The sequence below is a fragment of the Lepidochelys kempii genome, chromosome 20 (assembly GCF_965140285.1).
Source record: "Lepidochelys kempii isolate rLepKem1 chromosome 20, rLepKem1.hap1, whole genome shotgun sequence".
Taxonomy (NCBI): Eukaryota; Metazoa; Chordata; order Testudines; family Cheloniidae; genus Lepidochelys; species Lepidochelys kempii.
In genome coordinates, this window is record NC_136399.1 from 26,794,188 (window position 1) to 26,807,778 (window position 13,591).

At 56.9% G+C, this 13,591-nt stretch overlaps 1 protein-coding gene across 2 annotated transcripts; it reads right to left on the reverse strand.

Moving 5' to 3' along the window:
* Positions 1-2,411: 2,411 nt before the first annotated feature.
* On the reverse strand, positions 2,412-11,107 carry LOC140900860 (vascular cell adhesion protein 1). 2 transcript variants are annotated; one of them, XM_078849697.1, is made up of 6 exons: positions 10,941-11,097; positions 8,535-8,705; positions 7,282-7,539; positions 6,424-6,711; positions 3,787-4,044; positions 2,412-3,125 (listed from the first exon to the last, which is right to left on the reverse strand). In XM_078849697.1, the coding sequence occupies exons 1-6, from the start codon at positions 11,002-11,004 to the stop codon at positions 3,019-3,021; spliced, it is 1,146 nt and encodes a 381-aa protein (XP_078705823.1). In that variant the 5' UTR covers positions 11,005-11,097; the 3' UTR covers positions 2,412-3,018. The 2 variants fall into 2 exon arrangements, with proteins under 2 accessions (XP_078705823.1, XP_073174871.1); XM_073318770.2 differs by lacking the exon at positions 8,535-8,705 and having other exon boundaries at positions 10,941-11,107.
* Positions 11,108-13,591: the final 2,484 nt, after the last annotated feature.

Sequence of the window (13,591 nt, forward strand, 5' to 3'; positions counted from 1 at the left end):
GGACTTGTTCTTTCCCTATTTTAGACTCTGGTCCTACCTCATTTTCACTGGCGCTCACTATGTTAGACGTCCAGTTGCCACCAATCTTCTTGGTGAAAACTGAAACCAAAGAAGTCATGAAGCACCTCTGCCATTTCCACATTTTCTGTTATTGTCTTTCCCCTCTCACGGAGTTGGGCCTGCTCTGTCCTTGGTCTTCCTCTTGCTTCTAATGTAGTTGTAGAATGTTTTCTTGTTTCCTTTTATGTCCCTACCTAGTTTGATCTCGTTTTGTGCCTTGGCCTTTCTAATTTTGTCCCTACGTACTTGTGTTATTTGTTTATATTCATCCTTTGTCATTTGACCAAGTTTCCACTTTTTTGTAGGACTCCTTGTTGAGTTTCAGATCACTGAAGATCTCCTGGGTAAGCCAGGGTGGTCTCTTGCCAGACTTCCTGTCTTTCCTATGTAGTGGGATAGTTTCCTCTTGTGCCCTTAATAATGTCTCTTTGAAAAACTGCCAAATGGCTTCCAGTATTTTCCCCCTTAGACTTGCTTCCCATGGGGTCTGACCCACCAACTCCCTGAGTTTGGTAAAGTCCAACTCCTTGAAATCCATTGTCTGTATTGTGCTGTTCTCCCCCCTACAATTCCTTAGAATCGTGAACGCCACCATTTCATGATCACTTTCATGGTACAATAGTTTGCCCAGCACTTTGAGGTCCTCAGACACCACTGCTATCAGGGAATTATTATTAGTGAGTCTGCGTTACCCACCTCCCTGTGTTCATCCTGCCAGCTAGGAAGAGACTTGGATCTACTCTGGAGTTCTGCAAAGAAGCAAACGGCTCCTGAGCCCAGCCTGGCTGGAGTGGTTAGACTCACTAGCCGGCAGCCAGCAGCAGGGCCGGCTCAGGCCCAGACGGGGTCATTTTCACCTGACTCCGAGTCCTGAGCTAGTCCCCTTCGGTTGGGCGTGTGGGGCAGGGATACAGCACAGCCGCCTTAGACCTTCTGCTCACACCTTGTTCCCCTCCCTCCCTCTGTCACACTGACTCATCTGCACCTCCAGTGCAAGCCTTGTAGCCCCCTTGCCATGCCAAACGGGATCCCTGCCCTGCCCCCTCTCCAACGTGGGCTCGAGGACTTCCCGAGGTCCCTTCCCGTGATTCCCAGCCCATCGCTGTTCTGTTCTGGGAAGGGTTTTGCCCTTTCCAGGTGCATGGGTGACAGAGGGGCAGGTCCTTTCTGGGTATGCCACGTAGACTGGTGCCAATCGGTGCCACCCCTGCCCAAAGCGAAAGAATCAGCAGCGGCTACTCAGAGGTGCAGGGGCCTGAGGCTGGATTTGGTTCGTGGTGCCTGGGTTTGGTTTTAATCTAGACTTTGAATGATTCAGGGTCACCAACATCGAGAGGTTCCTGCCCTGCTAAGAATTGAGCTGCGCCCACCCCAAACCCCCTGGCTCGTTCCATGCAGGGGACACAGACGAGTTAGCTCCCTAATGAGCTGGGGCTGGCTGCAAACCAGCAACCGACAAGGGAAAGGGCCTGTGTCCCACTGCAGGGCCCCTCGAACGCCCGTGAGCAATACTAAGCGTCATTAACAATGACTAATGCCCGGAGCTGAGACAGGCTTGGTGCTTTACCGTGCCAAGCGCTAACTCCTCCATGGGCGCCCACGGGGGCTGCTCCAGGGTGGGGGGTCGTGAGCCGCACACAGAACAGAAGGTGCCCAGAGAGTCGGTTTATTTGACCCCAACAAAACCAAGAACCAACGTGAGCCACGGGGGAGCATGGTGTGACCTGGGCGTCTGGACTGGCCCCGCGGTAAATGTAACGGTCCCAGGGCCCAGGAAAAACGCTGGAACTGGGGAAAGCTGAAAAGAACTGAAATTTCCAAGTGTTTCTTCAGCAGGGCTCAAAATGGAACAATTTCAAATTAAAAAAATCAGATTTTTGGAATGGGTGAAATTTTGAAATTCGCACACGCCCTGTTGTGCCAGACACGCGTGCACACGGGCACCGGGGCGAGACACCCTGGAGAGCTGCGGCCCGGCTTGGCTCCTCTGCTCGGTCCCAGCCCACCAGCCGGGGCACATCAGGGAAAGGGCCGTGACCCCACTGGCCCCCAGAACCAGTCCCCTGCGGTGAGGGCTTCGGGCTCTGTCACGGCGTCCCCGGGCGATGCTCTGGAACTGCTCCCCATGAAGCCAGGCAGGACTCTGGGGCAGTCTCCTCTCTGGGAGCAGCCTGTCTGCAGGGGACACAGCTCACCCGGCTTCCACCTTCCTGGGTCTGACCTCGGACCATTCAGCCTCCTCTGCCCCTCCGTGCGCTTCCCACAGCCAGTCCGCTCAGGCGGGGCTCCTGGGGAAGCCAGAGGGTCCTGCCCCCCAACTCCCCAGTCAGACGGGACTCTCAGCCAGCCAGTAAAACAGAAGGTTTATTAGACAACACGAACAGGATCTAAACCAGAGCTTGTAGGTGCAGAGAACAGGACTCCTCAGCTGGATCCATTTTGGGGGGCAGTGAGCCAGACAACCACGTCTGCCCTTCACTCCATGTCCCCAGCCAGCCCCAAACTGAAACTCCCTCCAGCCCCTCCTCCTCTGGGCTTTGTCCCTTTCCCGGGCCAGGAGGGCACCTGATCCCTTTGTTCTCCAACCCTTTAGCTCTCACCTTGCAGGGGGGAAGGGCCCAGGCCATCAGTGGCCAGGAAACAGGGTGTTGGCCATTCTCTGTGTCCAGACCCCTGCACACACCTGCCCTCTAGGGCTCTGCAAGGATCATACACCCTTACCCCACCCCCTAGATACTTAAGAACTGCACAGGGGAAACTGAGGCACCCCCACAATATTCGGAGGAAACATTAAGAACAGTCCCACTTCGTCACAGGCTCACACACCTCTGGGCTCCTCCTTCTCCTCACCCAAAGCTTCAGGCCCATCACTGCCCAGCGCTTCCCCCTGCCCTGAGTCGCCCTCCCCACCGTGGGCTGGCGGGGGCAGCCCTGGACCGCAGCTGCCCCGGGCCGCAGCTACGACTTCATGAAGCGTCTTCTCACAAGCCACAGGCCTGCGCCGCCGAGAACCGAAATCACCCCCAGCACCGCTACGACTATCATGATCCCGTGCCTTTGCTCAACTGTAGGCAGGAGAAACAGGAGTCAGGGGGGAGCCCCAGCTTGCCTCCCTCTCCCCTTCCCTCCCCCCCAGAGCCCGGGTGCCCCTTACCCCAGCCCCACAGAGCCTGGGTGCCCCTTTGTCCCCCCCCCCACAGGGCACAGGTGTCCCTGAGCTGCCTCCCCCTGCACAGGGCCTGGGTGCCCCTGAGCTGCCCCCCAGCACACACAGGGCCTGGGAGCCTCCCTGCCTGCCGTCCCCAACCGCCCCTCCCGGGGCACTGCGGGACACGGTAGCCCTGTCTCGGTGGCCCCCAGCCAGTCCTTGCTGTCTGCCCTGACAAGAAGGGGGTCAGACCAAGCCGGCAGGGCTGGGGACCCTGCCCCAGACAGAGACCACCCCCTGGCCCAAGGAATAGCTACCGCCAGGACCCACAGACACGTCACGAGGGAGCCAGTGACCGAGGCAGGCCTGGAGCCCGTGGCTCCGGGTCCCAAGCTGGGACAGTGCTCCCAGCCTTGGGCCCGGCTCTGGGGGCTGGCACGGAGCCCCTCCGCAGAGGGGAAGGAAGGAGCCCTGGCCCCCAGGGGTCTGGTGCAGCTTCCGCACCCCATGCTCAGCCCTTCACGCGGCCGGGAAGGAGGAATGGCCAGGGAAAGCCAATAGGACACCACTGCCCGCACCTATGCTGATGTTCACGTGCCCTGAGCTGGCCCCGTATCTGTTCTGTGCCAGGCACTGGTAGGTCCCGCTGTGGGCGCGCTGGGCCGAGTGCACCGTCACTGTCCGGCGGCGGTCAGACAGCTCCACGCTGGCGTTGGAGGGCAGATCCCAGAGCAGCTCGGGCAGGGGGTTCCCCTCGGCACTGCACCGCACCGTGAAGTTAGCGCCGACGCCGAACTCCAGCTGCTCCACGGAGATCTTCACGCTGTGGGGCAGGGCTGCGAGGGCAGGGGGAGGGCAGGGGTCAGCAAGGATGGGCCGGTTGGGAGTAGGCCTGGGGGGGGCTGATCCCCACCTCCCACCCATGTGCCCCACACTATCAGGCTTGCCCTGGTTTTCTCCTGGCCGCCCTGCCAAGGGGGCGATGGGTATCACTGTGGGAGCAGTGCTGGGAGTCGGGGCTCCAGGGTCAGAGTCCCAGCTCGGGGTGGGATCAGAAAAGGGAACCCTGCTGGGGCTGCTGCAAAGGGAGGGGGGTCTAGTAGTTATAGGCAGGTCTTGGGAGCCAGGACTCCTGGGTTCTATCCCTGGCTGTGGGAAGTAATTTTGTTTCTTATTTCCATGGTCACAGAAAGACTCAAAAAGAAATAGCAAAAAAAATTTAAGTAGATCAGAAGCAGGAAGCCTGCTAACAACCAGTGGGTCCGCTGGATGATCGAGATGCTAAAGGAGCACTCAAGGACAATAAGGTTCTTGCAAAGAAACTAAATGAATTCTTTGCATCGGTCTTCACGGCCGAGGATGTGAGGGAGATTCCTAAACCTGAGCCATTCTTTTTAGGTGACAAATCTGAGGAACTGTCCCAGATTGAGGCGTCATTAGGAGGTGGTTTTGGAACAAACTGATAAATTAAACAGTAACAAGTCACCAGGACCAGATGGGATTCACTCAAGAGTTCTGAGGGAACTCAAATGTGAAATTGCAGAACTGCTAACTGTGATCTGTAACCGATCATTTAAATCAGCTTCTGTACCGAATGGCTGGAGGGGAGCTAATGTGATGACAATTTTTAAAAAGGGCTCCAGAGGAGACCCTGGCAATTACAGGCCGGTAAGCCTGACTTCAGTACCGGGCAAACTGGTTGAAACGATAATAAAGAACAAAATTGTCAGACACATAAATCAACATAATTTGTTGGGGAAGAGTCAACATGGTTTTGTGGAGGGAAATCACGCCTCACCAATCTACTAGAATTCTTTGAGGGGGTCAACAAACATGTGGACAAGGGGGATCCAGTGGATACAGTGTACTTAGATTTTCAGAAAGCCTTTGACAAGGTCCCTCACCAAAGGCTCATAAGCAAAGTAAGCTGTCACGAGATAAGAGGGAAGATTCTCTCATGGAACAGTAACTGGTTAAAAGACAGGAAACAACGGGTAGGAATCAATGGTTAGTTTTCCGAATGGAGAGAGGTAAATAGCGGTGTCCCCCAGGCGTCTGTACTGGGCCCAGCTCTATTCAACATAATCATAAATGATCTGGAAAAAGGGGTAAACAGTGAGGTGGCAAAATTTGCAGATGATACAAAACTACTCAAGAGAGTTAAGTCCCAGGCAGACAGTGAAGAGCTACAAAAGGATTTCGCAAAACTGGGTGACTGGGCAACAAAAGGACAGATGAAATTCAGTGTTGATAAGTGCACAGTAATGCACATTGGAAAACATAATCCCAACTATACCTCTAAAATGATGGGGTCTAAATTAGCTGTAAACACTCAAGAGAGGGATCTGGGAGACACAGTGGAGAGTTCTCTGAAAACATCCGCTCAGTGGGTAGCAGTCGTCAAAAAAGCGAACAGAATGTGGGGAATCATTCAGAAAGGGAGCGATCATAAGACAGAAAATGTCACATTGCCTCTATAGAAATCCATGGTACAAATCCAGTATTCATCCTTGAATCCTGCGTGCAGACGTGGTCACGCCATCGCAAAAGAGAGCTAATGGAATTGGAAAAGGTTCAGAAAAGGACAAAGAAATGATGAGGGGGATGGAACGGCTTCTGTATGAGGAGACATTAATAAGACTGGGAATTTTCAGCTTGGAAAAGAGACGACTAAGGGGGAATATGACAGAGGTCTGTAAACTCATGCCTGGTGTGGAGAAAGTAAATGAGGGAGTGTTATTTACTCTTCATAACACAAGAACTAGGGGTCACCCAATGAAATTAACAGGCAGCAGCTTTAAAACAAACAAAAGGAAGTATTTCTTCACACAACGCACAGTCAACCTGTGGAACTCCTTGCCAGAGGATGTTGTGAAGGCCAAGACTATAACAGGGCTCAAAAAAGAATGAGATAAGTTCCTGGATGATAGGTCCATCAATGGCTGTGAGCCAGGATGGGCAGGGACGGTGTCCCTAGCCCCTGTTTGCCAGAAGCTGGGAATGGGCGACGGGGGATGGATCACTGGGAGATTCCCTGTTCTCGTCATGCCCTCCGGGGCCCCTGACACTGGCCGCTGCCGGCAGACAGGACACTGGGCTGGAGGGACCTTTGCTCTGACCCAGTCTGGCCGCTCTGAAGTTCTTATGGTCAGGAAGCTGCACGCTAAGGACTTAGCGCACTGATCCCCACTTGCAGTAACCGAACAGCTCCTCACCCCAGACCTGCAGGGTGGCCCTGGTGCTGTCATTCAGCACCTGGGGGCCCACGCGGAGCCAGGCCTGGCACACGATTTCCTGCCCGTGCTGCGTGGGCTGTGCCACGAAGCTGTACCCCACGGCTGGGCTGCCGCGGCTCTCGCTGAGGGTGCTGCCCCCGCTGCTCAGGGTGACGTTGATGTCGGAGGGGCTGGAGCCGGACACAAGGCTGGAGACGTTGCAGGTGATTTGCTCCTGGCGACCAGCCACCATCTCAGCTCCCAGGTGGATCTCGGGGTGTGAGAATCCTGTGCAGGGGGGAGGGGGAAACAGAGGGGAATTGACCTTACTGAAGCTTCTCCCTGCATATAACAGGCCAGGGGCTCTGCCTTCTTGTAAAGACTGTGCTTGGTGTCCGGGGAGCCAGGACTCCTGGGTTCCATTCCCAGGGGTGGGAGGGGACTGTGGGGGCTGGTGGTTAGAGCAGAGGGAGCTGGGAGGCAGGACTCCTGGGTTCCATTCCCAGGGGTGGGAGGGGACTGTGGGGGCTGGTGGTTAGAGCAGAGGGAGCTGGGAGGCAGGACTCCTGGGTTCCATTGCCAGGGGTGGGAGGGGACTGTGGGGGCTGGTGGTTAGAGCAGAGGGAGCTGGGAGGCAGGACTCCTGGGTTCCATTCCCAGCTGTGGGGGGAGCCGGTGCTGGGAGCAGAGTGCTGGGAATCCAGACTCCTGGGTTTTACTCTTTGCACTGACTTCTAGTTCTTGGAAAAGTCCTTCCCCTCCCCATGCCCCGTATCCCGTCCGCAGCACTGGGCACACCCCACCGGGAAGGGGTGGTGCTGGGGGGGCGAGTGAGCGCGCGGTTAACCCTCAGCGTACGGTACACATGGAGCCTGGCTTTTTCGATGATGTTCGTGGAGGTGACGTAGCACTGGGGCTCCAGGTCCCACACCGCGAGGCTGGAGATGTGCAGAGACGCCCAGCCGGGTCCCTCGTTTGTCACCTTCGGCACCGACGTCTCCCAGCCCAGGTGGGCGAGAGTGGAACAGGTGCTGCTGCAGTTCAGAACCACGTGGCCCCGGAACGCCACCGCCGGCTCCTTGGGCACGATGCTCAGGCCGCATGGGTCCAGGTACACTGGGGAGCAGGGCAAGAATCAGGCAGGCTCCCCCCAGCCCACGTGGCCACAGCAGCCCTCTGGGGACACCACATGGGCCAGACCAGGCTCCCCCCATGGACCTCCCAGGCTCAGCAGCTGGCCCCACAGCCCAGGCCTCCCTCTGGGGCATCGGCCTGCGGCTCCAGCTGCAGGGCTGGTTGGGGGTTGGGGGTGGGGTGACAGCTGCATGTAGCCCCAGAGCGTGAGGAAATACCAGATCTAGGGGGGCCTTGGCAGCCTTCACCCCCCTCCTCCCACCTTGTGATACAGCCATTAATTAGCTGGGCCCTGGGCTGTTTTATCCCCAGGAGCCCGCCTCAGGGATGCACAAGGGGGCAACATGCCCGGCAAAGTGTTGGTCACAGTTCAGGGCAACTTCACCTGTGTTTGCCCCCCCCCCGCCCTGTGGTCCAGCAAGGGCACTGCACTCGGGTCCCGGCTCCTCGGGCATCAGATCCGAATAGTGTGGGGGTGCCTCAGTTTCCCCTATGCAGTTCTTAAGTATCTAGGTGGTGGGATAAGGGTGTATGATCGTCACAGAGCCCTAGAGGGCAGGTGTGTGCAGGGGTCTGGACACAGAGGATGGCTGACACCCTGTTTCCTGGCAACTGATGGCCTGGGCCCTCCCCCCTGCAAGGTGAGAGCTAAAGGGTTGGAGAACAAAGGAAGCAGGTGACCTCCTGGCCCGGGAAAGGGACAAAGCCCAGAGGAGTGGGGGCTGGATGGGGAGTCAGTTGGGGGCTGGCTGGGGACATGGAGTGAAGTGCAGACGTGGTTGTCTGGCTCACTGCCCACCCCCCAAATTAACCCAGCTGAGGGGTCCTGTTCTCTGTACCTACAAGCTTTGTTTTAGACCATGTTCCTGTGGTCTAATAAACCTCTGTGTTACTGGCTGGCTGAGAGTCCCATCTGACTGCGAAGTTGGGGGGCAGGACCCTCTGGCTTCCCCAGGACCCCGCCTGGGCGGACTCACTGGGCGAAGCGCACGGATGGGCAGAGGAGTCTGAATGCTTCGAGGTCAGACCCAGGAAGGTGGAAGCCGGGTGAGCTGTGTGTCCTGCAGACAGGCTGCTCCCAGAGAGGAGACTCCCCAGAGTCCTGCCTGGCTTCGTAGGGAGCAGTTCCAGAGCATCGCCTTGGGGCTCTGTGACAGGGGGAAATGACATCATGGGGGGACCTCACTCTCCCTACAACACCACACCTGGAAACACCTGATGAATAAAGACTGAACGGGGGGGAATGATGGTCCCAGGTTAAAGGGATTTCTAGCCTGTGTGTGAAAACCTGAGAAAGCCAAGGCAGCTTGTGCCTTAAGAATCTGCCAGCCTGTTTATCACTCAGGTGAGAATTTGCTCATTAATATCCTATCGAGTGTGTTAAGCTCAGTTTGCAGTTTTATTTACTACGTAATTTGTTTTGCTCTATTTGCTTTCACTTACAATCACTTAAAATCTATCTTTTGTATTGAATAAACTTATTTTTGTTTTGTCTAAAACCAGTGTGTGGGTGTAATAACTCGGGGCAGAAAGCTGTTGTGTATTTCCTCTCCACATTGAGGGAGGGGGCAAATTTCATGAGCTTGCACTGTACATTTCTCTGTGCAGTGCAAGACAATATCATTTTGGGTTTACACTCTGGGGTAACTGCAGCTGGGTGTGTCCCTACTTGTATGTGTGCTGGTAAAGTGCAGGCTGGAGCCTGGGAGAGGGCTTGGCAGGCTAGTCACAGCAGTACAGTGTAAAGGGAGGCCAGGCTGGTGGGTCAGGGGGGCTCAGTGGTACCCCAGTTCCAGGTAGCACCCCAGGGGGAACCTGTCATAGGCGTCTTGGCCCCAAATACAAGCTACTCCCCCGGCCCTTCCTAGCGCTGCTATTCTGCAGGTGAAAGCGCTACAGAGAAGACACAGAGAAACGAAAGGACCGGCACAAGCGTCCTGGAGACCACCCCATGCAGTCCTGCAAACCCCACCCCGCACTCAGAACAACAAGCACCCGAGTGACAGGTCAATCTCCCCTGTACACCGCTCGGGTCTTTGGTCTTCAGAGTCTGGGAACAGCTAGTCAGCCGGACAGTGATTCTTTGCTCAGGACGTAGCCTCTGAAAGTTGGGTCTGCAGGTGGGAATTTGCTTCCCACCCATCCCCAGCTATTTTGTGGGAAACCCACTGAATTTTTCTTATCCCCAAAGTCCCTTTTTGTCTGGCACATAGTTTAAAATTGTCCTTTGATGCTCAGCCCACTTCTGAGGTCTACACTGCCCCTGTTGCCCAGCGAGAGATGCTACAGACATCCCACACCAATATGCAGACTTGGCATTTCCACGCCAATGGACCTCCCCCCAAGCTGTTTAAACTTGATTAACTCAGCGTGACGCAAGACCCAGCAGAAAATTGCCAGTCGCATCCCAGGGACGGCTCGGCCTTTCTTTGTAAATTGGGGGGGTTGGTGGTGACGTTACAAAGAAACCAAGAATAAAATCATTACAAATAACGAGTCAAAACTAAGGGTTGTGGCTCGGCTGTAACCCACCAATCAGATCTGGGTCTTACCTACGGGTCTGAAAATATTAACTTTTTAGCCTCCCCCGGGCTCGGGTTAGGAACGGGGGCTGGAAGCCCACGGGGCAGCATACCAGCTGGCAGAGTGCTGAGCAGGAGGTTCTGTTTCCTGCCTTAAGCCTGACCTAGGAGAAGTAATTTCCCCTTTATGGGGTTGTTTTCCTCCTTCAGTCTCTGGGAGCTTGTTGCAGTTGGACTGGTTCTCACACTGCTTCTGCGCTGTGCCCGGCACAACAGGGCCCCGATTCCAGCCAGGGCTGGTGGGTGCTACCGGAATATGCTCCATCAATCTCCCCAGTGCAGAGAATCACAACCTCCAGCCATCACTAGTGCTTGGGAGGGGCCCGCAGCCAGCACAGAGCCATTCTGCCAAACGCTTTTGCCAGCCTGGGAGCGTCTCTGCTACTCTCAGGGTTTGTGTTTCAAAGCCGGGGGCCGGCCCTGATGCTCCCTCCCCTGCAGCATCAGCCGCAGCCCGTGGGGCGCTCGGTCTAGCCCTTCGGAGCCCCTGCTCTGTGGGAGGCACCCGTCAGGGCTCGCCTCACCCCGTCTGTGCACAGTGCGAGCTGTGAGAACATTGCGGTTCCAGCCAGGTCCCGGTGCCCCTCTCCAAATTACCCCGCCCCGGCTCCAGAGCTAAAGGCACAAGCTGGCACCTGCCAGGCAGGTTCAGCGGCTCTGGCGTGTGGCACCGCGGCACGACGGGCAAGTTGGGAAGAGAAGGCTGAACCCACGCTCGACCGCTCATCTTCAAATTCCCCAGCCTTGCGGCCTGAGCTCCGGCCAGCCCCCTGCCAGCGGACCGGAGACCTCGCAGCTTACCCAGAGGCAGGCAGCGGAGCAGAGCCAGTGTTGTCAGGCCAAGACAGAGGCAGCGACCTGTCATCCTGCACCAGGAGAACCGTGCGCCTGGAGCGGAGCGGGCCTGTGCGCCGAGTCCACCCGCAGGGCAGGCCCCACCCCTTCCTGCTCCGCGGTGGGCCCCACGTCCTGGCGTGCTCTCCCTGCTCTCTGCGAGCGACCAGCCCAGCTGCTAGGGGCAATCCCTCGAGGCCCACAGGCAGGCTGGTCCCAGTGATGCTGCTCCTTGGGGCTGGCACAAGATGGGTTCAAGCCACCTTGGCACTCCCCACCCCGCAGACTCAATGCTGCTCTGACCCTCTGCTTCCCCCCGGGCCCCGGGGGAGCAGAGACTGGGCACCGTGCGTGCTGGCCGTGCACCCCTCTGCCTCCCGCACCAGGAGCTGGGTGCAGGCCTGTATGTCCACTCCACACTGGGCTGGGAGGTGACTCGTAGGGGGCATTTCCACCCCTTTTATGCTGCCCAAGCAGCATCAGCCCCCAGTCTCCCCAAACTGCAACTCAATCCCCATGGTGCCGATGCCTCCGGCCTCTCAAGGGGACGCAACCTCCCCACCCCTGTGGTGCATCCCTGGGGGAGCCAGATGCTGCCCCCCTCCCCGGGGGTGAGAAGCAGTAGGAGGGTAGACAGGGGTGGCTGATCCATGCCGTGACCCCTTAAAGGCAGTGAAGTATCCAAGACCTTTCCACCCGGGCAGATGTCCTGGCTCTAACTCAGCCCCCTCTCTTTGGTTTCAGCTGCATACAGGCTTCTACTTCACTTCCTGTCCCAAACTGCGGGGCAGTCTTGTTGTGCAGCTGTTGTGCTCCACCCCAGAGGTGGCTGCATTTCCCTGGTGAGGGAAAGGACCCGGTCAGCCCCTCCCCTGAGGTTGGGGAACCTTGAGTTCTTTTTCTAAAACCACCAATAAAGGGCAAAGCTGCTTCTTATCACACACTGCCACAGCAGCTTCTGCAAGAACAAACATGATGACAGCATCACATGGCCCGGATGTGTGAAAATCTTGGCTAACACCATTAGGCAGACACAAGGGTCTGTCAAAGGAGGCCAGTTGCACCCTTGAGAGCAAGGGGAGGAGTTCCAGTCTGGCCTTGGCCAGGTCACTTGTTGCCTGCAGTCTGTTCACATGGCCCTACACACAGCCTCAGAAACCCAGCTGCAATGGTGATGGGCACCAGTGTAAGAAGCCAGGTGCCCAGATGATGAATCAGAGGTGTCTGTATAGGGGGTGGGGGTGGGATTGTATAGTCTGTATGGAGAGGTTTCAGAGTAACAGCCGTGTTAGTCTGTATTCGCAAAAAGAAAAGGAGGACTTGGGGCACCTTAGAGACTAACCAATTTATTTGAGCATGAGCTTTCGTGAGCTACAGCATCCGATGAAGTGAGCTGTAGTTCACGAAAGCTTATGCTCAAATAAATTGGTTAGTTTTTAAGGTGCCACAAGTCCCCCTTTTCTTGTATGGAGATAGGCAGTTCTGGGGAGAGACGGAGTGACATCCAGCTGTTTAACTCTGACTTGCCCCTCTGTGTTCCGCACCTCCACCGCGGCATGGCCCTGTGTCGCGTGCACGGCGCTGGCTGTGGTAATCTGGGCCTGTTGCTCTCTGTGGCTGCCTTTCCTCTGGGGAAAAAAACAGTCTTCAAACAGGCACCGAAAGCAGCAGAAGGGAGGGGCTGGGCCCTGCGTGGACACTCCAGACCTGCTGCGACCAACCTGGCTTTCTGGAGTTCCCAGCCCAGCTGCCTGAGGCCTGAGACTGCCAGAAGGAAGGTGCTGGAAGATCATCCTGCCTGAGGTTAAAATGTTCTGGCCTCGTGCTCAGGGAGATGGGCTGCAACTCCAGGAACCCGGTGTCTTGTCCTGCCACAAGCCCTGGAGCCGGATTGTCAATGGGGAGCTCAATGGGGAGGCGTGGGGGCTCAGCCCATGGGAAAATCCAGCCCTTTCAGTCTCTCTGGGCTCTAGTTCCCCATCTGTAACATGGGGAGAACGGCCCTGCCTTGTCCTGCCACGGGCTCTCCGGGGCTGGGACGGTCTCTCCGGGCCCCTGCTTCTCAACCCATGGCCCGCTGGTGGCCCAATCAGCACACAGCTGCCGTCGACGTGACATCCTCAGGGCCATACAGGCAGGATATTGTGTGGATGCAGCCCACAATGGTAAATCAGTTGAGAAGCACTGATCTGGGCAGCGCCCGGCACAACAGGGCCCCGATCTCGGTCTGGGCAGCGCCCGGCATGATGGGGCCCTGATCTTGGCTGGGGTCGGGGCAGCGCCCAGCATGACGGGGCCTGATCTCGGCCAGGGGCTGGGGGTGCTATCATAATACACCTAACAGTAATTTAACAAGGCAGCCTTGCATGGTGAACGCCGGGTACGCAGAGGCTGGAAGGGGACAGGACGATGGCATCGAACGTGACGTTTTTTAAAACTGCACAGAAGCCACCAGGAAATCGCGGTTCTGAGCCAAAGAAAACAGACCCAGGGCCTGTTCCTGCCCCCTTGCCCCAGGCAGGATCCGGGGTAACTGCACAGACGAGGGAAGCACAAGCAGACTCTGGCACCAAAGGCCTCCCATGAGCCCTGTGCTCAGACCCAGGCAGGAAGCTGCA

Bases quoted from the DNA above. Each gene is read 5' to 3' on its own strand.
- LOC140900860 (XM_078849697.1), bottom strand. From the start codon at position 11,004: ATGACAGGTCGCTGCCTCTGTCTTGGCCTGACAACACTGGCTCTGCTC. The intron at 8,706-10,940 runs GTAAGCTGCGAG...CCCCTGTCACAG, and splicing joins GCTCCGCTGCCTGCCTCTGG to AGCCCCAAGGCGATGCTCTG. The intron at 6,712-7,281 runs GTACGCTGAGGG...CCCCCTGCACAG, and splicing joins AGCCAGGCTCCATGTGTACC to GATTCTCACACCCCGAGATC.